The sequence below is a fragment of the Diceros bicornis genome, chromosome 3 (genome assembly GCF_020826845.1).
Source record: "Diceros bicornis minor isolate mBicDic1 chromosome 3, mDicBic1.mat.cur, whole genome shotgun sequence".
NCBI lineage: Eukaryota > Metazoa > Chordata > Mammalia > Perissodactyla > Rhinocerotidae > Diceros > Diceros bicornis.
Genome location: NC_080742.1, coordinates 8295350 through 8322882, shown reverse-complemented (window position 1 = coordinate 8322882; position 27533 = coordinate 8295350). Strand labels below are relative to the sequence as shown.

General features: G+C 40.0%; 1 protein-coding gene across 2 annotated transcripts in view; it reads right to left on the bottom strand.

Annotated features, from left to right (window-relative positions):
* Positions 1–3043: 3043 nt before the first annotated feature.
* Positions 3044–27533, bottom strand: part of VPS41 (VPS41 subunit of HOPS complex) — a 171599-nt gene continuing 147109 nt past the window's right edge. For both annotated transcript variants that reach the window (XM_058570676.1, XM_058570683.1), the window contains 7 exons: positions 21441–21495; positions 19228–19368; positions 17824–17960; positions 6109–6208; positions 5959–6003; positions 4405–4484; positions 3044–3820 (listed from right to left, as the gene is read on the bottom strand). In XM_058570676.1, the coding sequence (XP_058426659.1) occupies positions 3740–3820; positions 4405–4484; positions 5959–6003; positions 6109–6208; positions 17824–17960; positions 19228–19368; positions 21441–21495 (639 nt within the window). In that variant the 3' untranslated portion in view covers positions 3044–3739. The remainder of the gene's footprint in view (positions 3821–4404; positions 4485–5958; positions 6004–6108; positions 6209–17823; positions 17961–19227; positions 19369–21440; positions 21496–27533) is intronic.

Below are 27533 nucleotides of genomic sequence, written 5' to 3'. Positions count from 1 at the left end.
CATGCAGTAGAGATAGACTCAGCAGACAGGTCTGGAGCTTTGAGAACAGAAGGTCCCCACTTTCCATTTCCTTTGAGAGGTAGCAAGCCTTGCAAACCAAATGTCCACCTTTTCCAACACCCCTGCCCTCCAACACACACTCTTAGACGTGGTGAGGGAGCAACAAAGACCAACGCGGTTGGCAAGTCTGAATTTCCCGGAACACCAGAGCCATGAGGCTGTCAGAGGTGGGGGGCGGGGGGCGCTGCGGGAGGCAGCTGGACTGCAGAGGCCTGGTGGTCAGGAGCGGCAGGGTCAGTGCGAGGACTGAGGACCAGAGACTAGCTGGGACTGCAGACATCTGAGAGATGCCGGCAGCAGAGGCAGGTGATGGAAGGCTGTGGGGATGACAGCATTTCAACCAATGCCGGTATGGACAGAGGTCGACTAAGGACCAGATGCCTCCTTCTCATTGATAGTGGACACAATGAGACCATTCTTACTATCACTCCAAAATTTAGAGGTAACGAGAAGAGAAGGTTCCCTGAACTATCCAGAAAAGCCTCATTTTCCCGGGTTTACCATGAACTAAGATGAAATTTATGCCACTAGGTAGAATATGGACTTGAGAAGATTTAAACATTATTTGTTTGTAGACCTGAGTTTGTGGACTGAGATTATACTCTCTACATGAACGACTGCAGTGTAGTGTGACCAAGGCAGATGGGGCCCTGGGTGCTATAGGAGGACAAGTGAGAGGTCTCCCACCCAGTCTGAGGAGGTCAGCCAGCGAGGAGTCACACTGAGCAGGGCACTGTAGGATGAAGCAGAGCAGAAGGAAGGTAAAGGGAACGACAGGTCAGTCAGTAATGGCCGGAGCTCAGGGAGTGATACAAAGGAGGCTGCCACGTTAAATGTAATGGGTTGTATAGGTCACGCCCCAAACCAAAAGCCCTTTCCTGTACAGGGCATGGGGGTTCCTGAGGGTTCGGAGAGAGGAATGACATGACTCCGTGTCCATTTCAGAACTACCGTTCTGGGAGAATGTAAAGAAAGGACCGGGGAGTGGGTAACTCTGGGCTACCTGCATCTGGAGGCTGAGTCTTTCATTCTCTCTCCTGTCTTACCTTTATTGATTCTAATCATCCTAAAACCTGCATTGTGGGAGAAAAGATGATAGCATTTCTTTCCAGATTTTATAAAGTGACAATTAGCTATGAGTCCAGGAACAGTGTTTGGGAAGTGAAAGTTACTGCTTACTATCAAAACTGGTGATGTTTTAACAGCCCGAGTCTTGATAAGAGAAACCAGAATAAACTGGTATGATATTTAGCACATAGAAACGTCTCCTACACATATATGTACACACATAATATTCCTTATTTAGTGTTACTGAGAGTGAACCTTAAAGAAACTGAGAAATGTGTATACTTTTATTTACTCAAAGTTTACTTAAAGGGAGGGGGGCCCGGGGTGCCTTGGGACCTGTGCCTGGACATGCTCCCTGTGTCTGTCTCCTCAGTCTTCTCAGGGATTCTGTGACCTTCGATACTTGATGAGCAATCCCTTCCTGCTACTAGACGGGATTTTGTTTTCTATACACTGAACAACAGAGATCAAAGAACTATATTTTTTAAAAAATCGATCAAATATGCAGTAGTTAAGAGCATGGACTCCAAGGGCTGACTGCGTGGGTGTGAATTCCAGCTGTACCTCCTGCTGGCTACTGGACCGGAGACAAACTGCCTGCCCTTCACATGCTCATTTCCTCATCTGTGAGGGGCGGATGAGGATGACGCCCACCTCGCGGGGCTAGTGTGATGATGAAATGCAATAAGTTGCCAAGTGCCTATAAGTGTCTGACACAGAGCAACTGCTCAACAAATGTTTGTTTTTATAATATTAAAATATATAGTTTCACGCTCTAAGAACCACCAAATTAATTAAACATTTTTTGAGAACTTCTCAAAGATGAACATACTTAAAACCAGTGTAAAATCCTTTTGGCTAAAAACAAAAACAAAATAAAATTGCTCTCACAAAGTAACTTTGACCCTGGCTATTTCACACTCAGAATGGCCTTCTTTAAGGAGAGGATAGGAAATACGTGGCAACTACGTTCTTCTTCTCCAGTACAGGGGGAGTAGCTTTGCTTTTTACCTATGTTTCCAACTGGGCTTACTTGTAAGAGTTTTTGTGAAGGAAGGGTTTCTCTGGTTAAAACAAAAACGGAAACTGAAAAACTAGCAGTGTAGCAGAAAGAACACTAGTCTTGGAATAAGGAAATACTGAGAGGGCTGAGGCTTACATTCAGTTACAACAAAGGACTTTCCAGTTCTAAATATTTAAGACTAACAGAGAAAGTCTGTTGTCTGCTATTCTTTTTAGCCCCAATGTGAAGAGACAACCCGTGCATTTCCTCTGCACTTGGCCCTATGATTTCTTAGAGTGGAGCCCTGCTCTGGAGTCAGGCGGTCACCTCTGCGACTGTGATAACATCTCCACATTCTGGTTTCTTCCTCAGTAAACTGAGGGACATACTCTCTTCTTTCTGGGGGAGCTGTGAGAATTCAATGAGATGCTGCTCATGGGAAGGGCTGTGCAAAGTTCGGTGGTCAGCATGTGCTCAGTACTCACTAGAACCCCGCCGCCTCCCCAAAAAGGCAGAAGCAGAAAGCTGTATTTATTCCTCTTTATGGGACTAAGGGAGAGGGGACAGTAGGTGTTTTTCACACTTTTACAGCCATTAGAGGATGGCAATATATACCAAGACAGAGGAAGCCGAGACACAGTCACAAGTTTGAATTCTCTCTCTCTATTCTATGCTCTCTACGTTCTACGAGGAGAAAGGAGGCTCCAAAGAAGGCTCCAGGAAACATTGTTATGGCCACCTTCTGCATTAGACAATTCTCCAGAGAATCACTCTCAGGTTCTACAGTGTCACTCACTTCCTGCCTGCTAGCAAAACCTAATCATAATTACTCACACTCTAAGGTGCTGAAACTCTCTTTCCTTATGAGGGTGCCAGAATTCTTGATTGAAGTTGTTAAATCCAGTAAAGGGAGTCTTTCACAATGAGCAGAGCTAACATTTATTCAATCAACAAACGGTGAATGCCTGCCAGGGCCAGACACTACTAGTTGTTGGGACACATAGAACATATAACTAGTCAATGTAAAACTGCAAGACGTCAGCCTGCTCATGTTATTCCCAGACACCAAGGAATAAGTGACAATTTGCACAATGTTTCATTAAATGCCTACTGAAAAGAACCAGTTGATGACATATGAAAAAAAGCCAAACCCAGAATTCGAGAATTGTGGCCAGCACAGCGTATGGAAACAAGGTCCAAGCTGCGGCAGGAGCCGGCTGGACAGCAGCATTGGCGATGCTCTCGGACAGCTGGGGACAATTCTCAGCAGTTCACTTTGTGGCTGAACGGTTTTACTAGGATCCAAAATTTCATTTCCAACTCCCAGAGGTGTATTTCCATTCCTAAAGACATAATGAGCCAAACAAATAAATGATGAAAGATGGACCGTGAACCCACATATTTCAAGGCATGGATGGGGGCAACCCTAAAGTCTTTCTCAACTGCAAAGAGAAACTTCTAGTAGACACACGAAGATGAAGAAGTTTTTCTTGAGCATAACATAAAAACGTACAAATATCCTAACAGCGCTGCTGTCAAGAAATGCTCCTGTTGTTGCAAACACAGTCTTCAAAAGAGCGGCGAGGAGAGACTAACAGCGGGACTGGGCTACTTCTTCATCTCCAGAATGGCACTTCCCGGTCCACGGTGCTTGGCACTGCAAATGTTGCAGAACTGCGCAGGAGAGTTCTAAGAATGTAATTGAAAAACACAGATTTAAGACAAAGACCTTCTCTTTCTCCTCTCATATTCAGAAATGTGATGGGAGCAGTAGTCGGGGGCAGGGAGCAAGCTAGGAGATGTCACTCCTCTTCCTGGAGATTACTGCTGGTTCTCAGAGGAGTCTGTCTAGACCAGCTGTTATTCTGTGACTCCGAGGACACCCCACAGCAAAACACGTCTAATGTGGGGACGTGGGGTAACATGACCTGACACTAAAAAATAGCAATGTCATGATACAGAAATCAGGCTGAAAAAGTTGTACAAAATACAAAATGGTTCTCACTACCTCTCACATCTCTATACCAAACAGCCATCAATTTTACCTGAACGGATTCACTTAAACAAATATGCTTTCACTATGTTTAGAATAGCAGACTAAGCATTTTTACATTTAAGAAATAGATAAATGAATTTTTCTTGTGATATAAAACTATACATATTATAATTTTGAGAACCCGCAGAGCCCTAGGATGACAGGTTATAACTGTGAGCACATCCCTCTGATTGCATCAACTTCTCTTTAGTTGACGGTTGCCAGGCTGCCAACTCACCATGCTGGGCACAGGCAGGCACTCCTTGTGGAACATGTGCCGGCAATGGAAGACCACCACGCTGAAGGGCTTGGCTGCGTCTGGGGGTCACGGGCAGAAAAAGGAGAAGTCAATACAACAGGCAGATCAGGAACTTTTTAAACCAGTCTCGACTGCAAGTCCAGCTACGGTTTAATTTTCTAGCAACGAGCTACCTTAGGAGGACTGCTTATTTACAAACGTGTTCCTGAGGGTGGTGCCATCAAATGCAGAGCAGATACTACAGCTGAGATCTCGCCTGGCCTCCACGTCAGTTACTACAACTACACACTGGGGACAATTTCACAGCACATGCAACCACATCTATTTTTAAAATTAGAATCAGGATGTGTATGTGCACAACCTCCCCTGGAGCCCCCCCTTACATATAATTGTTACACACCATACACTGAGGTCAATTTTGTGGCTTTATGAGCATGCTTTCTGCCAGTTCACCTACTGCCTTTGCCAAGACCATTCGCTGACTTCACGGCAGAGCTGGGTTAAAATCCAAGGCTGTGCCCTTGTGATGCATTGCACTTCTGCAATAATGTAATCTAACTATACACTGAGGGTGCATGTGGTCTCTGTTAAAAGACTGCGCCAAACGGTATGAAAGCTCACTTCTTTTCCTGTGCTTAATGCAGTTTTTAACATAAGCACCTAAAATCCAAACCCATTTCCTAGAAAGACCTTAAGTGGAAATGACTTCTCATGCTCCTGCCCTAGTAAATAATCCTTAAGTAAATCCTACATCAACTAGGTCTTTTAGTACTTCTCCATGCTGAATTTATACTGAAAAAGCATTTTTTAGCATTCTGACAATCATGCTTTAATTTCTACTTTCAAATTATGGAATTTCCTCCTCATGTCATATTATCCCCATGTAAGGTACTTTGATTATACGTGAAGATACATATATATCTACCAAGAACTGTAAATAAACAAATGCTTATGTCTTTAAAGAAGTCACAGTTCCCACAAATGGTGATTATTATGCTTCCATTGAAACGTGAGATAAACTTGGGTGCCTAGAACCATATAGCAGAGAAAAAGTCTAAAGAAAAGGAAAAGCTACCTATAATTTTTTTCCCCAGATACACACATGGTTCTTCCACCTTGGAATTTAAACAAGTTGATGCTAGTTCTTCATTTTGTTTTATTTTACTCTAGAGCAGTGGGTCTTAAATAATGGCTCCTGATCCAGTAGTATCCATGTGACCTGGGAACTTGCTAAAAATGCAAATTCTCAGGTCCCACCCTGGAACTACTGAATCAGAACCTGGGATCAACAATCTGAGTTTTAACAAGCCTGTCCGGTGACGCCGACTCACCCTGCAGCTTCAGAGTCTCTGCTCTATAGAAAGGCAGCACCAGCATTCAACGGGAGTAGGGATGTGGGCTGAAATTCTTCTCCAAACTGGATTATTCCAAACGTTATATAATTTTATAAATAGTAATTAGGTAACTTCAGAATTTTAATTTCACTCATCATTGACGCATACTTGGGAACTTTTCCCCTCCCAACCATTTTACCTGATGGAAGAATAGGGGAAAGACACGATTCACAGATGTTTTCCTCTGCAAGGAAACACACACACTTGGGATTACACGATGTTTCTATTTCCTGTCTCTTCTGAAAGCAAGGCATAATGGTTCCAACGTGATTATTTTAACTTTACCCACCATCAACCAGAACACCTTTCATTTGAGTTCGGTGCATTTTCTTCAGTAAGGACAGAGAGTCAGCTACGAGAATCTTCTTGCAGCCTTCACGAAGCAGAATCTAATGCACACATTGTAAAAAGAAAAGCATCTTAAAATAAAGACTCAAATATGCGGGGGAACCTTCTTATTGGGAATTCAGAAAATTGTTGTTTGAGATATTCCAAAGAAGCACTCACTGGTCCCCTGCCCTCAGTACCTCCTTCCCTCCAAACTACTGCCAGACCAACCTTTCCAGCCTCCATTCAGTCATGACTCTGCATTTTTTTCTTACGAACATATAGTGGTTCCTGTAGGGCTTGTAAAATCAAATACAAATTCCAAAGTCTGACAAGGAAGGCCGTATATTAACTAACCTTATTATAACCTTATAGGGCTTCCTAATACAGACTCTTTCTGGCAGAGTTTGGCCCCTACATGACCTACTTATTCCAACCTCCAGATCTTTGCCCAGGATGGAAAACCTATTCCAAAATCATCCACTTATTTCATAAATTCATCTATTTACTGCACAAATATGTACTGGGTCCCTATCATGTACAAGGAGCAGGGCACAGATAACCTAAGCAGACGTGATTTCTGTCCTAAACCCCCTCCAGGGTGTCACCTGTCTTCTTTTTCTTCCAATCTGATCCAAACCATTTACCATAGTGCTGTGAACGTGTGTAAACTGTTAACTGACTACCTTAACCCTCAAATTTGGTGACTCTTATGGGGCTGACAACTGGAGAATGACCACAAACGTTAATATTCTGTCACAAGATCCATTTTCCTATTCTTCATCCCGGTACTGTACTTTCTGTTTCTTTTTGCATTTTTCCTGTTACTTTGCAGACTTATTTCCCCCAACCCCCATTCCCTGCCTGGAGGATAAGAAGAGCTAGCAACACTTCAGCAGTCGCAGAAGTCAGGATGCAGACAGAAGAGGCTGACTGACGTTTCTCGTGGGTACCCACTCTGTTTCAGAGCCGAGGGCACGAGGGAGACAAAGACTGCCCACCTACTTTCAGGCAGGGCCACAGCAGGGAGAGGCGACCCATGTTACCTTTCAAACCCACTCTGCTGCCCACTGTGTGAGTTTCCACCCTTTTCTGGCTCTTCTTAGGTAATTTAATAGGAAATTGGGAGAGGCAGTGTGAGGCTGCTTAAGATAGACGGCCATTTTTTACTGGAATTTGTTGCTGCTTTTCAAAGAGGGAGACAGTTGGGGCTGGAAGGACTGAGAGGCTGCTACAGGGACTGCAGCTTCCTCTTCTAGCCCGATGTGTCTCATTACATGTGGTTCTGCACAGCTACACAGAACTGCCACAGGGGCCGGCCCTGTGGCTTGGTGGTAAGGTGCGCGCGCTCTGCTACCGGTGGCCCAGGTTCGGATCCCGGGCGCGTGCCGATGTACTGCTTGTCGGGCCATGCTGAGGCGGCGTCCCACATACAGCAACTAGACGGATGTGCAACTATAACATACAACTATCTACTGGGGCTTTGGGGAAAAAAAGGAGGAGGACTGGCAATAGATGTTAGCCCAGGGCCAGTCTTCCTCAGCAAAAAGAGGAGGATCGGCATGGATGTTAGCTCAGGGCTGATCTTCCTCCCAAAAAAAAAAAAAAAAAAAAAAACAACTACCATGGACGCTCACATAATGAAGACATCGCTGCCCATTGCGGTCCAGCTCCGGGTCACAGCAAACGCTACTGTCAAAGCGCAGCCTGCCTCTCCTCACACTGAAGTCACTCGCAACTCTAAAACCTACATGGGCGTTCTGCTCTCAGGTTCTCAGCTCATGCCACCAGGGAAGGGAAGTAAGGGTGCAGCCAACTTGTGGTCCCCCACTCCCAGTCGTCCATAGTAACCCGAGCTCCTCTCCAATCCCAAGGAGCACTGGCTCTGGGTGAATGCAGCCAGAGGCCATCCCCTAATTATATGAAGGCAAATATTCAAGAAAAAAGAACCGATATCCAGGTTAAATATACTTGCCACTTCTAGTGTTGATGAGCAGGAAACAACATGCTTTTGCTATTTCTCCGTTAACTGAGAAAAGTTTTATTCTTTAAAATGCTACGAGAAATTCAACTTTTCTGATCCATTTTAAAAAGACATTAAAACTTTAACAGACATTAAAGCATTAAATACAGGAAGAAGAGAAAAATATCAAATATAATGAGAAAGAGATCTAATGCAGATGCCAGTCAACTTGAAGAAAACTTACAAGCAAACATATAACGCTGCTCAGCCTCCAATACCAAAACAAAACTTAAAAACAGCGTCAATTACAGTATCTTTGGTCAGGTTTCAAAAAGAGCTGGCTCTGACCCTCAGTGGGTGTTTAAGGCCCACGGCGTGAATAACACAGGAAGAAGGGCGGACCTGGCAGTCTAGACAGAAGCCACAGTGTCTGTAACCTTAAAAAAGAAAACAGCAAAAAATGCAAACTAAGAAGCAGCCACTTGTTCACCAGGATTACATTTTTCTACATAGGTACAATCCATCTGCCCCTGGAAAGTATTTTCTAGGAAAAACTTCAGTACTCAAAGGCACACAGCCAGGAGAAAGGCAAATACACAAATATAGCATAGCACAGCATAACACAGCACAGTATAGTATGTTACTTTCTACTTCATTTGATCAAAATCCAAGGCTTCAAATCAGAAAAACATTTTAACTTTCATTTACATGATGCCAGGCAGGTAGACTAAAAAATGGAACTATCACTTGTAGATAAAATCTGCAGTAATCTGAAGGCAGTCAGAGGTGGTGAGTGAAAGACTGCACAAGAATAGTGTAGTAGTAGTATTACATAGGTATTGTTCTCAATATCAGACATGCGACAAGGTATTATGTTGACTATAGAGTTCCAGTAGCAACTACATCAGTGATTCATGAAAAATGTGCTGTTGTTGATGCCAATTTCAGGCTCAAAAGGACGTATTTGGTATTTCCCATGAAAGCCTTCATTAAAGCACTGATGGCCGCAAGTCAGACACAGCAGCGGTTGGCTTATGGAGGTGGTCTTCACTCTGTTCTAACCTTCACACTCATGATTTTTCTTGATCAATTTTGTTAGAGGCTATGTCTCTGTTAATCACTCTTTTATATTCTCTCTCTCTCAATTTCTCTGCGCTGCATGCTAAATGATTTCACCAGATCTACCTTCCAGTTCTTTAACTCTCCCCTTCAGCTGTGTTTAATCTACTATTTACTTTGTCCACTGGATTAATAATTTAAATGAATACATACACAATTTCAAAGAGTTCTATCTGGTTATTTTTCAAATATTCCTATTTTCTATCATATTCTACTTTTTATTATGGTATCTATTCTTTCTTTTATCTCTTTATTTTAAATGAACTTATTAATAATGCTTTTGAGATTGATCTAGTATTTTCAGTTCTTGGAAACATTAAGATTATCATATCGTTTCACATTCTTCTGTGTACTGTATCTCCTGACTACCCCTCATGATACAGTTCATAATTCTTTCTATCGTGAGCTCACCATAAATGGAGAGGCCTGTGTGTTCTAGCTGAGGGAACACCATTCCGAGTGGTTTCGCTTTTCCTCATTTTGAAGTCTCAAGGGATTTCAATGGTCCTAGAAGTTTTCACAAGCAGTATAGGGTAAATTCAGATCCTACAATTTCTTGTGGGCCTTCTGTTCTTCCCAACCTTCTCTCCCTCACTAACCCCTGAGGAGACGGCTAGTTCCCTTGCCCCTTTACAAAACCAGAGGGTAGATCTTTTCTATGGCTTGAGACTCAGGCTTTGTGCAGGGAATTTGATTTCAGTTCCTCACTTTGGGTGGGCCAATGGCTATTTCTCCTGTTTCCACATAAATATTAGAAGCCCATAATCTAGTAACCGTATCTGCTAGAGGGCTTCCATAGCAACAACATTCCCTTGCCACTTTGGATTTACTCTCTCTCGGTATTTCCTGGTATCTGGCTATATCTCTTCTGACATCTGCTATGAATTAAAAGTAAATAAATTTTTTTAATACAGTCATGTGTCACTTCACAATGGGGATACGTTCTGAGAAATGCGTCAGGTGATTTCCTCGCGCGAGCATCATAGCGTGTACTTACATAAACCTAGATGGTATAGCCTACTACACACCTAGTCTGTATGGTACTAATCTTACGGGACATATATGCAGTCTGCCACTGACCAAAAACATCCTTATGTGGTGCATGACTATATCCTATTTAACATTTTTTTAATATGAAGTGGGTATTCAGTTCAGTCTGTCACATATCCCGAAATCTAAAGCTTCTCTGGTTTAGAAAAATAAATTTCTAGTTTATATACTGTTCACTATGTTAAGCAAAGCAAATATCTATCAAGATAGGTTACATCTATATTTACTCTCTTTTAATCTATTATACTTGAATTCTTAAAATCTTAGTCTTTACCACTCAACCTGATATCTAAGCAAATAAACTTTCATTCCTTACTTACTTCAGATGTTGAAAACTTAAAATTAGTCTACAAGAACTTTCTTTTTATGGTTATACTGGTTGTCTTCCTGTATCTTTTTCTCAGACTTTATGGAATTCGCAAATACATTTTGTGATGTTTTCAGAATGGGTGTAGACTATAGAAATTAAGCTTAAGTATGCAGTTTTAGGAATCATATTCCCCCCTCCCCAAAAAGTAGTTCTTGTTTTCCAAAGTAGGCCTTTCAAAGACCAAGTAATTTTTTGCCCAGCAAAATCTTTTTTATCTGTTGCCTTCTGTTTTACCTTTGATTCTCTGTGTTTGGTAGCCTCTGATATCAACTTTCAGAAATTAAAATCAGTTTGAAACACCTCTATTTTGTCAGCTATGAAATGTCTCCACTTGGTAAATAAGACAGAACTGCTATTAATCATTGCTTTGTAATCTATGTCTCTTATTAGAACTTCACCAAGGTAAGTAAACCGCTGTCTGGTCTTTTCTTTCCTCACCTCATAATGGCATTAATTTTCATCTCGAAAAAATATTTGTAGCCATTGCTTAGCAAGTACAATATTATCTTTCAGATATTCATTTTCCCTATGGGACTGTCCCTTATTTTTCCAAGATTATTCAAATCAATGGGCCAGCTTCTTCCCACATCCTTCTCAACCACTCTTGTTTTCTGTTTTTTTTGTGAAGAGATCAGCCCTTTGCTAACATCTGCCAATCCTCCTCTTTTTTTGCTGAGGAAGACTGGCCCTGGGCTAACATCCGTGCCCATCTTCCTCCACTTTATATGGGACGCCACCACAGCATGGCTTGCCAAGCAGTGCGTCAGTGCGCGCCAGGGATCCGAACCGGCGAACCCCGGACTGCCGCAGCGGAGCACACGCACCTAACTGCTTGCACCACCGGGTCAGCCCCAACCACTCTTGTTTTCTTAATATTACATTGTTTCCCTCCATGGTTCTAAGTTTTTCTAAATTCTATGTTTCATTAACATTACCTTTATTCCTTCCTTTTCATCATTTTCAAGACAACCAGTTGTAGATTCTGTAATCAATTTGTTATAAGCATACCTCTTTCTATTGTGAATTGAAATAAGAATGTATTTATAAGATGCTGTTCAAAACCAACATGAGGCTCTAGATTCTCTCCCTTTTTCTTTCTTATTTCTCCACAGTTCATCATTGACAATAATCCCAACCAAAAGCAAAGCACCAGACTCACAGATATTTCATAAAGCATTAAAAGAACTGTACATCAGTGAAGTTATTATGGTTCATTAGAAACAGCTGCGGTGGGAAAAATGCCATAAAAAATGGAAGAGTTTCTGAAATTTTTATTTTAAAAGACTCTTTGAATGATGAACTTTTTGTTGACATTGCCTTGTTCATACTACAATGCTTATCATTAGAACTGAAAAGGACAGACAGTTACCTGGTTTTACAAGCCCTCAATATGAGACCACAGCTAGACTGGGACACCATTTTACCTAATTTTGAATCCATCATTTAGGCCACAATGGGATTTGAATTCTATTTGAAAAAGCTTTGCTTTTTGTTGGGATTATTATCAAAGATGATGAACTGCAGAGAAATAAGAATGAAAAGACAGAAAGACTCTGAAGTCTCATGTTGGAGTTCAAAAACAATATTATAAATACAACCATATTTAAATTTACAACAGCATGAAGTATGCATGTACCAAATAGATTAAAGAAACTATTATTGGTTGTCATAGGCTACCTATGTCACCTAAAAGCTGTGATGAGGCCAAACTGAAACAGTTTGAAGGGAAAAAAAATCATTTTATCTTAAAAGCTTATTTTAGGAATTTATAATTTAAAAACCGTCTCTTAGACGAAATTAAGAGTTTATATATTGTTAGTCAAAAAGAAACCCATGTGGGCCCCAAAAAAAGGGCAGGCAAGAAAGAAGTCACTATTTCCTCTTAGTTCATTCATCTCTGGATTTCAAAGTAGAGAGATACGGGAAATGATAAAGAAACATGGGGATTGCAGCAAATGTAAATATGAGGAAAATAACTGATAGGCATGGAGAAAGAAATCTGGAGTCACTTCACCAGTGTGTGTGTGTGTGTGTGTGTGTGTGTGTAGGGGGGGTGGGGGTGGGTGTACATGTGTGAGGTTTATCAAAATGGAAGCGTTAAAGCTTTTTACTTCTCCCAGAAATATTAATTTAGACCATGAGCTGCTCGAGCAAAGGACTGCATCCTACTCACGTTGAAGTCTCTGAGACAAAAGTGGAGGCCCTGTTAGTACCTAGCGCAGTATCTGACCCAGCAGGCACTCAAATGTTTCAATAAATGTGTTCATAAACAATCAAACATATGGCATTTAAAAAAATCATACCTAAAAATCTAAGATACTTTATTACAGACTCCAAAATAAGTATTACAGATGATTTACAGTGAAACATTAACACTATGCAGCTGCATTCACTACATAAAGGCGTGTTTATGAAATGACTCTGTTAAGAACTTGAGAGACAGAAGACACTTTAGAGATCATCCAATCTCAAGACTCCTAAATGTCAATGCATAGCCCAGCGCCAGGCTGAGAGTGTAAGAAACAGCAAGGTGGTTAAGGACATAGTCCCTAGTCCTCCCCAAGAAATTCTAATCCCGCAGATCTGGGGTGGTATCTGAAACTAGGTAATTTTAAAAAGAATTCAGATAATTCTGATGAATAGCCAGGTTTGACAAACACTGATTTAATCTAATGGGAAAACTGGAATCCAGAAAGTTTATGTGCCCTCCCAAAGGTCAATAGGCTTGTTAACGGCAAAGCCAGGAGTGGAGTTCAGGTGTGCAAACATCACGTCCACTGCTCTTTAAACACAACAGGCTGCCTGTCCATCTTCCATGCTAATCCTGTACATTCCTCTGTCGTAACCTGTCAGTATAATGAACGCATCTCCAGGGACCACCGGAACACGCAGTGAGAAATACACAAGATTTAGTCAGAGGATCTCGGTTCAAATCCAGTTCATCACCTTTCCAGACTGGCAAGTCATGTAACCTTTTTGAGACTCAGTTTTCTCATCTGTAAAATGGAGATGATAGTTCCTAAAGGACCACTGTGAAGATAAAATGACTGTCAAATAAGACTGTCAAAAGAGAAAGGTTTAAGAACAAAGATCCTGGAATTCTTTTTTAAGACACTGGAATTCTTAAGGGAAAAAAAAAACAACTCACAATAGAAATGGATATAAATCATAAATAAATAAAATAATGTTAAATTTATAAATAAAAATGTTTTAAAAATATAAAAAATTATAAAAAATTTATAGCATAACAATAATTTGGAAATTGTGGTTAGTTTAATGTAAAAATTAAAATATCATTTATACCATATTGTTTTGTAAATAATTTACATCAAAACAAATGTTATTTGTCCTTGATATCAGGACTGGAAACATTTTAAGTTTATGAAGTACAATAAGGGCTACTTTTATCTGACTAACTTTATGAAGCTTTAAAATTTGTTAAATAATTATACTAACAATGTAACAAAGTATAAAAACATATGATAATAAGTTAAAATAAATTTTAAAAACTTAAACATTGACAATGTGGTTGATTATATTATTTCTTTAACTATAGTGATGCCATAGACATCTAACATGCTAATGCTAAACTTCAGTTGAAGAAAGTTGTTGCATTTTAGAAAACATGAAATTTTAAAACCAGAAGAGACGCTCATTTAAAATTTTTTTCCCAAAACTTTCTCTACCCTCTCTCTTTCCAATTAGCAACTGGCTAACGAGTGATCTCCCAAAGCATTTTAAGCTGCCAAATGTTTTCAAATGCTGCGTACTCTACTGTAAATCTGCGCCTTAGAGATTCCCAGTGCATATTAGCAAGAAAAGGTGCGGGGAGGCTCCGTGACAGCCTTTCTCTAACCTCTGACCACAGATCCCCACATTTACTGAATGGTTCTTAATATCCCCCAGGATCATTCCCCACCACCACCCTGCCCTCCATACGCAGTAGGTTCTAGATTCTCGCAAATTCATGCACCTGCAAAACTCCCCTCCGATTTTTGGGATTAACAGAGTTGGCAATTTTTTATCCTGTTAGAACATGTGAAAATCAACTATAGTTTTATGAAACAAACAAAAAAAGACTAGACAGAATAAAATAAAAACATGTATGTGAAACCTTTCTGGAAACTTCAAAATGCTCTATAAATAGATTTATTTTTACAGTGATCTCTAATAGGTTGCCTAGAGAAAGAAAATAAACGGTCATTAATGAAAATAGTAGCCTTTTTCATAGAAGAAAATTCTAAACTCTTCCTATACAAGAAGGAAGTACCCCCCTGAATTCTTTGAATGACCTGCCCCAGAACAGCATTTTCTCGCTGCATCCTCCAACAAGATGTCTGAGCTCCAGTGGAGACTACAAGTGCAGCAGTTCCCACAGGCTCTGCCCCGGTCCCTGCGGGTCCCTCCCCCTCCATCCCAGAAGCCACTCCTTAGCTGGGGCATTTACAGGCGGCCACCACTCTCTGGACCCCTGGCCTCTTGAACACATCTCCAACTGCACACTTATACATCTTAAGGAAAAGCTCTCAGTACATTTTAAAATATAATTAAGAGGATAAAATATTGACTTAGCAGCTGTTTTAGTGGATAATTTTTTATACAGAATTCATTTCACATCTAATAATAATTTTATTTTTATTGCCAGCTGACTCAGAACTATGCAAATTGACTTATAAAAAATGAATGAGCAGTTAAACCCACTGGTGTCCATGAGCTTGGTTCTCAGGATTAAGAGCCTAGTAAGAGGGATCTATTACGCACTTTTGTAGGCATTGTGGAGGCTGGGCAAAAAGTAAGGCACATTTTTCAACCTAGAGGCTAGGCTTAACGCACTACAGTGGGAGGACAGAAGGGGCAATTATTTCATCACCTTCCTTGGGGTAGAGTTGTTCAGAGACACCTAAACGCCTTCTCAACAAATCTGGATTTGAAACTCTGCATATATCCTGATATACGCAGGGGTGGTAAGAGCCAATGAAGTACAGATCATTACCAAACTCACTCATGCTCAGAGCTTTACAAGGTCTGACACTGAACCACTTTCCCCAAAGCCCAATCCCAAGCCCCAGAATCAGTGAATCGTTTCCTGCCTGGACCACTTTTCGGCATCCCTCGGGCACTGCACAAAGGGTAAGCTCCCCAGGTCACCTCTCCTCGCCTATTATCCCATTCCCATAATCTCTTTCCTTCCTTGCCTCTCTCATTCCCCTCTGATAAGCTTTCCCTGAGCCATCTACAAACCTCCAAATTCCACTGTAAATAAATACCTGTGTATCTTGAAGCATTTAGAATAGGTCCTCTGCCCCTTTGCCTTAACCAAATACACATTTGTTTCCCATGACCCTGATTTCCCACAAGCCATCCTGAATGAAGGCTCTTTGTTCTCCCACATCTCACCTTCAGGAAAATCTCTTCTCCTTTAGAGTTGTGTTCCCAGTAATACCACAGTCACCTGTGGGCTGCAAGGTTAGCCTCCAGTTCACTGAGAAGGCTGGAGCCTGGCTTATAGCCCCCCATCCCCACATTCCTCAATGTCCCCTTGGATGACTCACTGTGCCCTCAGTTTTTTGACTAACTCCACTCCAATGACCTTAACCTTCATCCCACTTTTTGAACGTGTTCACAACAACTCCTGCAGAAATTTTAATGTCATACTATCCCACTCCCTGGCCACAGCTCTCGTCCCTCCAGCTCTGTCATTCCTTTACATCTCTCACATCTCTTACTGATGCCATCAATCTTCCTCAATTTTGTCTCCTTTTCATCCTGCCTCTTATCTGAGGCCACCACCCCGAGCTCAGCAGGCAGCCCCCCACTCTGCACCCTTCACCCTTCACAGTGACTACGGGCCCCACAAATCCTCGTCACGATGCTCCTCTGCTAACTTAGCCTCATAACCACTTCTCTCCCCACAATCTTATCTTTTGGCTCTACCCGAAAAATCTTTTTGTTTCCAGGAAAGCAATTTCATCATAATATAATAAAAACTCATTTTCAAATGAAGTAGAGCAAGAACAGTCTGAATTGTTAAAGAAATGTGCTTTAAATAGTTTCAAGTTCTATGGAAGCTTTTAAAGAAAAGATTAGAGGGCGAAAGGGATGATTAGGCACGTGTGTGGTGATGGACTGTTATTAGTCTTTGGGTGGTGAACATGATTTAATCTATACAGAACTCGACATATAATGATTATACACCTGAAATCTATATAATGTTATAAACCAATGTTACCACAATAAAAAAAAATTAATAAAAAGAAAAGATTAAGATGCTTTGTAATTAGTATATTAATTATTTATATAAAAATTACAGGTTCCATTGCTCTTATCACAAATTCTGAATTATTAGATAATAAAGTTGTACTAGTCTAGAAAACAGACAAAAGGTTAAATAACATTCTATATTTTAACATGTTTCTAAGGGATTACTAAGTGGCTTCAAGGAAATTATCAAACTACTTGAGAAACACTTTTTTTTAATTCTCCCAAATGGACACAATACTCATTCTACTTAAAAATGGTTTGGGAGGTCTGATCTAACAGCCACAGTCACTACTCCCACAGCCTCCCCAATGCCATGCTATATTTACTACATAAATGTAAGTAGATCAATGCCAGATCTCCTCACCAAGAGGAGAAAATTTGGGGATCGTTAAAAAATTGGATGGCTGGGCCGGCCCTGTGGCGTAGAGGTTAAGTGCATGTGCTCCGCTACTGGCGGCCCGGGTTCGGATCCCGGGCACGCACTGACGCACCGCTTGTCCAGCCATGCTGAGGCCGCATCCCACATATAGCAACTAGAAGGATGTGCAACTATGACATACAACTATCTACTGGGGCTTTGGGGAGAAAAAGGAAAAAAAAAAAAAAAAGGAGGAGGATTGGCAATAGATGTTAGCTCAGGGCTAGTCTTCCTCAGCAAAAAGAGGAGGATTGGCATGGATGTTAGCTCAGGGCTGATCTTCCCCACAAAAAAAAAAAAAAAAATCAGATGGCTTCCTCTAAGGTTGATGTTTCTAGTTTCTCCATTTGAACAGTTTTCTAAATATCTGGGCCTAAATAAAATATAACTATCAAATTGAATTATTTGATTGATATCTAACATAAACCCTAGAAAAGTTTATCCAGCAGTCAGTCAACAACTCAGCATGTTCATTTGACCAAGAAAGGATACTTACTTGCAAATTGTAATCTTGCAGAATTTTAACCAAGGAATCTCTCAAATTGGGAATCTCCATCCCTTCCTTAATACGGTGAATCAGGAGAATTGGGTCAACATGCGTGCCAATGTTGTTTAACAAGCCAGTAATAAATGCTACAAAATACCACATAAAACAATTAACATATAAGCAACGTACATAATGCAATTTTAGACCAAAAGTAACTCAAAGAAACAATTATTTCCTTCAAAGTTAAGTGTTAGAACTATATGAATTTCTGAACTCTCAAGAAGTAATCTTCCTTTACTTTCCTCATGACATAAAGGAGAAGCTCAATGAGAAGAGTTTAAAACTGCTGGAGAACAAATGATTACTTGAGAATACAGTTTGTGATGTCAAAGGGGTGCAACTAATATTTATTGAGAATTTATTACAGCTGAGCTATCATACACTCTTCTCCAATATTCTGCAAGGTAGGAATGCTATTTGTCCCCATTTTACATAATAGGGAAATGGGATGGTTAACTAATTCATCCAGGGTCACACAGTCAGCAAGTTACAAGCCCAAATTCAAACCCAGGACAGACTCATGTTCATGATGTACTTTTGCCTCCCTTAAGATCCTTAAACAACTACTTTATCACCCTAAACTAGATTCTCAAAGATACATGGGAACGTAACTACCGTAACCTGAAATTGACTTGAATAACATTATCCCCTCGTATCACAATCATAACAGCAGTTTCTATAAGTTGAAAATCTTGAAATAGATAAGCCTTCCTGCCAAAAAATAAAAAAAGGGAAGGCGGGAGATTTCAAACCACTACTGTTAGTTTCTGAATCATTTCTGTATCTTCAAAAGAGGACTTAGGTTACTGGTAGGTGACTGCTTTTGTTTCTTTCCAAAATGGGAGACCCAACGCAAATGGGCAAGTGAAGGGTCAACTTATTTACACTCCACAAAATGGAGCAGGAGAGAGAGACCAAATATTACAATAGCCAACATCCACGTATGGTCAACATCCAGCAACAGTTACAGGTTTCCATAAAAAGAGACTGGAAGGGCTATACATTTTCAAAATAAATGCCCCCTGTATATTAACCACAAAAAAAGCAAACTAAACCAGATCACATTTATTCAATTTCGGTGCAGTAGGTAAAAACATGCTTCACGGGGACACAGCTAATATTATCAGGTTAACCACTTGTTCTTTATCACATTCAGGTAATGCAGAGTGATGGGGCTCCAGGCTTCCCTGCACAGGATGAGTATTGGAAATCGTTACAATGTGTCTGGTCTATCTTTATTATGGATACTTCGTCATATTTTTAACCCAATGTGTCTTGAGATAATTCTTACTCTAGACATAACTGGCTATACTGAGAGAAAAAATTATGATCGCAGATGGCTTTTCCACTTACGTGGTTTGTCGATGGAGTATAAAATCAGATCTTCCCAGAGTTCTCCATCGTCTTGCTCCTTGGCAAATTCAATTGCTTTATCAACATCATGTAATTCCTCCATGATCATCTTTAGGGCACTTCGGCTATTACCCATTCGGCCTAGCAAAGACGTGAGAAATACTTCATTTAGGGTATTTTAATAAAACATTTTTAAAGAAATAGCATCTCTCTTTAATTTGTTTACACAGCTTGAAAGGTAAGACAAAAGAATATTTTCTTATGTTTAGCATTTACTATGTATAACATAGTATAAAATAAATATCTCCTATTTGAGTGTTTACTTGTGCTGAATACTCATTTAAGTGCTTCACGTGAATTGCATCATCTAATCACCACTATAATCCTAGGAGATGTGTTCTACTAATATTGCTATTTTATAGAGGACATAGAAATGTTAGTAACTTGCTAAGATCGTACAGCTCCTAAATGGCAGATGTGGGATCGGAACCCAGGTCTGTCAGATTCTGACTTCCTTCTGATAGACCTGTATTTTTTTTGGATGCCTTCACACCCAGATACAGTTAAGACTCTTAAAGGCCTTGGAGTCATTTTGCCTTTTTAGGTAGCTTTGCATATTGCTCTTCTGATACACTTTGTGCCAAATGCAAACTCAACTACCAGAGGGGTGGCCTCATTTCTTTCTTTTTGAAATTTAGGGGAAAGCTTTTCAATAACCCTTGTGAAATGAAAGTATTTACTAACTATGCTTCTATTCGGTTGATTATCTTCATATACTTTGCTCATTGATCTACTGGCATTTTAATGGTTTTGTTAACAATTTCCATGAGTTTTTAATACAGTTCACATAGAAAGCTTTACTCAGAGGAGGGACAGCGACTGCCTGGCTGTGGGCTTCGCCCTTACCCCCTGCCTGTGGCAGGAACTAGTAACGGACCTTGAATCCTTCTCATTCTGGCAGCCATTATCAGTGATAATAGCTGGCCTGTGAATAAAATGATATCCCATTTCTTATACCTTCTATAGCACTTTGTTTTTCCTACAAATATTATTTCCATAGTTTATGTCTTTAAAAAAATGGTTCATCTTTTAAATGTGTACAGGATTAAGTTTTTATAACCGGAAAAAGGGAGACTATGTCTCCCTTTATAAGTTCTCTGCTCCTTCTAAGACAATATAACATTATGACAAAAATCTACTTTACTAGAGTATTTCTTGGGAGGAGACGCTGGAGAAACACCTAATATGAACTATATGTTTATGCTACGAATATCTGCACAGAGCTTCCTTAGGAAATCTTCAGGAATCTACACTGCTTTTATGCAAGTTGTTCATTTTGGAGAATGTGAAAAGATAGTAAGTCGTGTACCTTGGTGTGCAGGATACAAAATCTGTGACATACATGGAGGCAGGAGCCAGAGAATCAGGGACAAATGACATGAGCTACATTATACTAAAAAGTTTTCCTCTCTCTCAAACTTTGATATTCAATTGTATTTCCTCCAATTATTTAGGGTGTGATTTTTGAAAAAGAGCATTATTTATTTTCTACCAAGATGATGGTAATATAAGCTGATGATAATTAAAAAAAAAAAAAGAACAAACTCATAATTCATTTACAATTTATTTTAATTTATGTTGTGAGATGTGAACAGATACAGTTTTATCACACACTACAAAGACGTAATTTCAACAGCGTTTATTTTATTTTATTTATTTATTTATTTTTGTGAGGAAGATCAGCCCTGAGCTAACATCTGTGCTAATCCTCCTCTTTTTGCTGAGGAAGACCGGCTCTGAGCTAACATCTATTGCCAATCCTCCTCCTTTTTTTTTCCCCAAAGCCCCAGTAGATAGTTTATGTCATAGTTGCACATCCTTCTAGTTGCTGTATGTGGCACACGGCCTCAGCATGGCCGGAGAAGTGGTGCGTCGGTGTGCGCCCGGGATCCAAACCCAGGCCACCAGTAGCAGAGCGCGTGCACTTAACGGCTAAGCCACGGGGCCGGCCCTCAACAGCATTTATTAAATAACTCTTCCTTCTCTATGGAGCTGTTAAGTCTCCTTTTCCATGTATTAAATTCTTGTATAAAATAGGCTCTAACCTTTGTGTTACTTTGGTCTAAAACCTAGGTCTATTCTTAGACAATTTATATCACGTCATCATCCCATTTCTTAGTTTATGGGGACCAAAATAAATAAAAGTTACTTACTCAGAAGATAAACGGTCTCTTCTACAAAGTTTCTCTGTTGACAGATCTCAAGAGCCTTCAAGTAAGGCAGAGTAAAAACATTACTATGGGTCACCAGACAAGAACGAATATTAATAGAGTCCCTTAAACTTACAAGTTTGAAAGAATTTTTCCATTGCCTCCCTTAAAAAACAAAACAAAGGAAACAAAATACAAATCTCCTTAGGTTTTGGGGTGGCTGTCCTCATGCACCTCTCACAGAGGTGTGGACCCTACACGATTTAACTGATAACATATTTGAGGCAACTCAGAACATTCCATGAGCAAAGGCAGAAAGCAAGATGCTGAAAGTACCTTCCCCGCCAAGCTTTCTCTCCTTAAGCTACTTTAGGTTTCTTCACAGCACTGCTCCCTCCCCACCCAATTCTGTCAGGTCTAAGCTCTCTTTCCCTCCCCAGGAATGTAAGCTCCATGAAAGGACCGCTGTTCCTTGCTGCATGTTCCCAGTATTGAGCAGACCAGAGCTCAGGAAACATGTGTTGAATACATAAATAAATACTGAGAATATTCTATTGCCAGTTCACAAGGTTCAAAAGAGAACTCTGCTCAAGGATCTGTCAAAAGGAGAGGGAAAAGCACATCTGACAATCAAGAAGAATCAAAAAGGAGGAAATCAAATAAAGAAATGTGGGACTGCAGAGATGACAGCACTTCCTCGAGTGTAAGAAAAAAGACATACTATGTATTTATATACCATTCAATAATTCTAAGTGAACTGGCACACATTTACTGTACACTCTGTGCTGGCACTAGAGGGTCAGGTTGGATGGAGATGCAAAGATGACAGTAATAAAACTGTTGCTGCTGCTGACATGTAAGAGGCGGACAGAGAGGAGGAGAAGGAGGTGGCTCAGCAAGAGTGGAAGCAGGGTGCAGGCAGAGGCACAGAGATATGACAACACCAAATCCCACCATCAGGGGAAGCATGAATAGAGGGCCACGTGCATAGATACAGGACAGGAGCTCCAGTGTGACCCTTTATAAAAAGCTTCACAGAAGAGCTGGCATCTGAACTGGGTGCAGTGTGATGAGTAAGAGTTCACCAGGAAACCTCATCTTACACCCCTCCTACGTAACCTTCCTATTGTGTTGCTCTGCTCTGACTTAAAAGCCAAGAGTCTTTACTGTGGCCTATGAGGCATCCTCTACCTGGTCCTGCCTTTCTGTACACCTCACACCCTGCTCATCCCTCAACCCTGGTCCCTCAGCCTGGAATGCTGCCCTCACTCTCCACCCCTGGTAAGTACTTCAGACAAATACTCCTTGGACCCCACACCAGGTCAGATCTCAAGTACTTACTCTCGCTGCACCCTGCACACTTTTTCACAACACTTAATCACAGGTGCAATTAACTATTCCCTTAACTGTCTGATTTCTGGAGGCTGGGACCACGCACACGCTAAGCCCTGTGCTTTGCACAATGCCTGGCTCACAGTAGGTGTGCAATAAATATTTTTTAAGTAGATGAGCAGGCAGAAAAGGTTTCAGGAGGAAGATTACCGGGTTGCATAGTTATAGCAGTCATTTAAAAACAACCAGCTGAGGTTGTTTTAAAAATAACAGAGGAGATAAAACGAACAGCACAAGTTCATTAGCTCTTTGGCTTAATGATCTAGCTTGGGAAATAAAAGGAGGCACTAGTTCTAACATTTTGATTTTTGACTTAAAAATTTTGTGTAGAATATATATTTAAATCTGTGTCTCTTATTGGAGATTAACAGCTAAAAGGGAGGGAAAAACTGCTGATCATAGAGATCAATGTAGGAGGAAAAAAACCCCTAAACCAAATATAAAAAAGGAAAAAACCAGTAACACCTTACTTTAGAATTGCAATGAAATTAGGATGGTGCTTTAAAGTATACAAATCATTTAAATGAGGAAATGAGAAGACCTGAAAGTCACAATGAGGAGGAAATACTATTGATTCAATTACTCACAAGATCCCTTTAAAAATTATGTGGCAGAGATAGCTAGTTGTCCCCCAGTATCCTTTACTCATTTCTTCTATAGTAATAAGATGGTGGGTGTGTGACTGCCCAGAATTTAAAAAAACCCTCCAAACCTCCCCAGTGACGGGAGAGCTACGTGACTAACATCTACCACAGAGATGAAGCAGAAACGTAGACTGGCAGCTTCTGGGAACATTCTAAAGAAGAAGAGCGAGTGAACTCTTTGCTTCTTACTTTTAGTCCTTTCATACAATCTGCTCCTGGAACCACGGGTGATGCTATCTCCCATCACAAGGTCAAGGTCATACAAGGTGGGGGAACAAGAGAAAAGAGCCCAGGTCTCTGACCCCGTGGCATGCCACCACCAGTAGGGCCACTCCACCAGGACCTCCATGTGGCAGAGAACTAAACTGTTACTGTGTTTAAGCCACTTTTATTTGTGGATTTTTATCACTCATGGCTGAACCCAATCCTAACGAACATTTAGAAAATCATCATTTGTTTTGATTAAAAACATGGTTTATCTATCTCTATACCATCACATCCATAAATCATCATCATAAACAATGACATTTATGACCAACTTTCTCACCAACTCTCAACTCTGCTGGAATGATACTAGAGCAGAGAGAGAATGCTCATGTGAGAAGTCAAACAGTAAGCAGAAAAGCAAAACATCTGAAGTCAGAGGACCTGGGACTATTCCAACAAAAAATTACTGAGATACTGAGTGCCTAGATTTGTGCTAGCTGCTGGAGATCCAGATGGACCAACAGCTTATGGTTTAGCGAGACTGTGCCATTCACAGATAAACAGAAAATGGTAATACAATTGGACAGGTAGAACGTTTAGAGAAAGATAGTGTGAATAAAGATGAGTATATTGCTTAAAGTAGTTTATTACTAACAGGTATCCATAAATCAATTTTGTACTTGGAAACTTACTGAGAGTTTAAAGCACCACTCAGAAGTTTCAAACAGAACCATCCCCCCTTTTCTTGAGCATATGCGAAAAGCTGAGAACATGCTTGTCTCAAGCCACAAAGAGAGTTTGCAGTCTGAAGGCTCACCTGAGCTGTCAAGACAGCAGCTTGCTATATGTGGCTATTTAAATTTAAATTAAATTAAAAATTCAGTTCCTCACTAGCCAATTTCAAATAGTCAACTGCATATGTGACTAGTGGTTACTCTGTTAGAGTAGATGGTAGCACACTTCCATCACTGCAGAACATTCCACAGGACAGTGCTGCCAGAAGCTCTTTTAGGATACTATCAAAAATGACAATTCATGTGGGCAGAAAAGTCTGAAGGCAAGTCTGAAGTCAAGAATGGTCTGCAATGCAAGAAGATGTGTAACACCAAGTTCAAAGATAATCTGAGTGTCTGAAATGTGACTTGCACAGATTTTTACGTGTCTTATGACTAGCTTCTAAGAGTATCTTAAATTATCCTTTTCTCATATATGAGAAAATAGAGAGTCTAGAAATCTCTAGAAATTTTGAGTAAAGTGTAAAAAGGAAATATTTCTGGTGCATAGAATTTTTATATTATTGACACAAGTGAAGCCTAAAAGCCCATGCGTTCTTATTTTTGATTCTTGAATGTTCCTGGGCTATAGTGCTCCCTCTAGAGGAAAGAGGAGGGAAACTAAGATTTTTAAAGCCATTGCGGGGGATGGAGAGAGACAGAGAGAGAGAGAGAGAGAGAGAGAGAGAGACACACACACACACACACAAAGGAGAACAGTATTGTAAAACTAAAAGTGAGAAGACAGAACAATGACAGAAATTGTGTGAAAAATGATACAAATATAATATTTTAATTTTCTCTTTCTGATTTAGTATAAGGGTAAGGAACAGAGTTAGAAATCTGGGAGTAATTAACAGGAACTTTATCAACTATAAATTAAATAATGATTTCTACTTGGCCTTGACCCTGTCATCTTTTATCCAATCTTCTCTTTAAATTTCTTTAATGAAAATCTATAAACTTTGCATCTCCCAGCTTTATTCCTCCAAATTCATAAATACTGCCACCTTGCGAATGTCATTAGATATGAGAGAGATCATCAATTCAGGTATAAATTTGCCAAAGCTATCAAGCTAATACTCTGCTTTTACCTATTATAGGCATAAACAAATCAGATTTCCAAATGAAAACCAGTGCCCGCTGACCACATCTGGAAATTACAGAAGAAAGGACAGTTTAACAGTTTAAAAACTGATATCTTTCATGATTCTTGCAATACTAAGAAATATCTTTATTATTGTTGTTGTCATTATTATTTTAACTAACTTTTTAAACCTGAACAATGATTCCTTACCATAGTGGGAAGAACATGTGACCTGAAGTTAAAAGATCCAGGTTCCAAATCACGGCCCTTTGACTTCTTAGCTCTAGACTTTGTTTGGGCTGTTTCTTTCAACTCCTCAAGTCTCAGCTTGTCATGTATATAATGACTTTATCCCCCTACCTGCACTTTTGTGGAGATTAAATAAAAACAAGCTACATGATAGCACAGCACATATTATAAAGCACAACAGAAACAATTTTTATTGTCTTTTTAAATTGCTATGTTATAAATTCTTATCAACTCTGTATCTCCTGTAGAACAAACAATTTCATAAAAGCTTATGATTAACTTTGGAATTTAAGAGATGTGGTGATTTTAAATCCTGAACTCTGGTCTTTGATAACTACATCCCTAAAGGGCTTTTGATGTGATATTAGGGTCTCTACAAAGTTTTTGGCCAAGTAGTATTGATCGTGGGATTTCAATCAATTCAAAATAAGTTTGACCTGGATTCTTGAAGATTTCAACCAGATGTCATATGAAATCATCCCTCCTCTCAACAATTACCCAATCCCAGCAAAGGCAGACAACCAGAAATGAGGAAGAAAAGCTGCTATTCTTCCAGACTGAATTATCGACAACAGTGGGTCAACACGCTCTGAATAATGCCTTGACACCTTAAACACTTTCCGCTTAAAAAAAAAACAAACACCGAAATACTTCCTAAGCACCTATAGGAATAAACAATCTATAAACTCTTCTGAAGTAGGCTTTTGGGGGTAGCGCATTACAGTTTTCAAGTTCTTAACTTTAGCAGAAAAGCAGACCAAATTTTCAGAGTCTCTCTTTAGACAAAACAGGCAAACCTGTACTCCTGACCTTCATTCACTTCACTGTTAGCATGCTTGGGATGCATTTAATGGGGGAAAATCTACTTTGCTTTTTATGAATTGGTAGCTTTTTCATGTTACAAGTAAATGTAAAAGAAATTAGTTTCTAAGGTGATTAAGTGTATATAGACTTCTTATTTCTAGGGAAAAAGGAATGAGATCGTCATGAGTTAATAAAGTCAAGAATATCTCCTTTAAGATGGCTTTGGGTACCTGAGCAAGGATAGCGATGTTTTTTGCAAATATACAGATTTCCCACAATGGATTCTGACAAAAAGATAATCTCTTATGAAGAAGTCACTCAATGACCTGTAACATGAAAGCACTTTTAGGGAGTTCTACAAATGTTGATTATTTTATAATGGATGTTTCCACCATTACCATCTAATCCATTTTGTTCAAAATTTTCTTTCGGCAGAAACTATGAGATAATTTTTTAAAAAACTATTTAAAACATGATTGGTTTCAGTATGCTTGTGTTCTTTTATATGCAATTGGTTCTTCTCAATGGATCAGAGAGAAAAATTCTAAAAGGTCCATATTATGCTCTAAGCGAGTTCTATGTATTAGAAGTATCATATGTAGGTCAGCGATTTTCTGATACTCCCCTTATAGGTAGAGCAGTGTGCCTTCTGTTGAACACTACTAGACTGGAAAACTATAAACCAGATGGGTTGAAAGTGTGTGAGAAACACAAACATAGTGGAACCTGGGTGGCTCCTCTGCACCTGTGTTTAGTGAATGAGAAGGAGCCCTGGATGGCTGCTTATCACCCATGTGTGTGGGGCTCTGTCTGAGGAGTCAACTAGAAACAGCCACGTCCTCCTGGAAACAAATGACATGTCCTGAAAAAGTGAGATACAAATGAAGGGGCACTGTTCAAAGAGTAAGATTCTCACTCTTTTTCTAGATAAAGAAAAGAG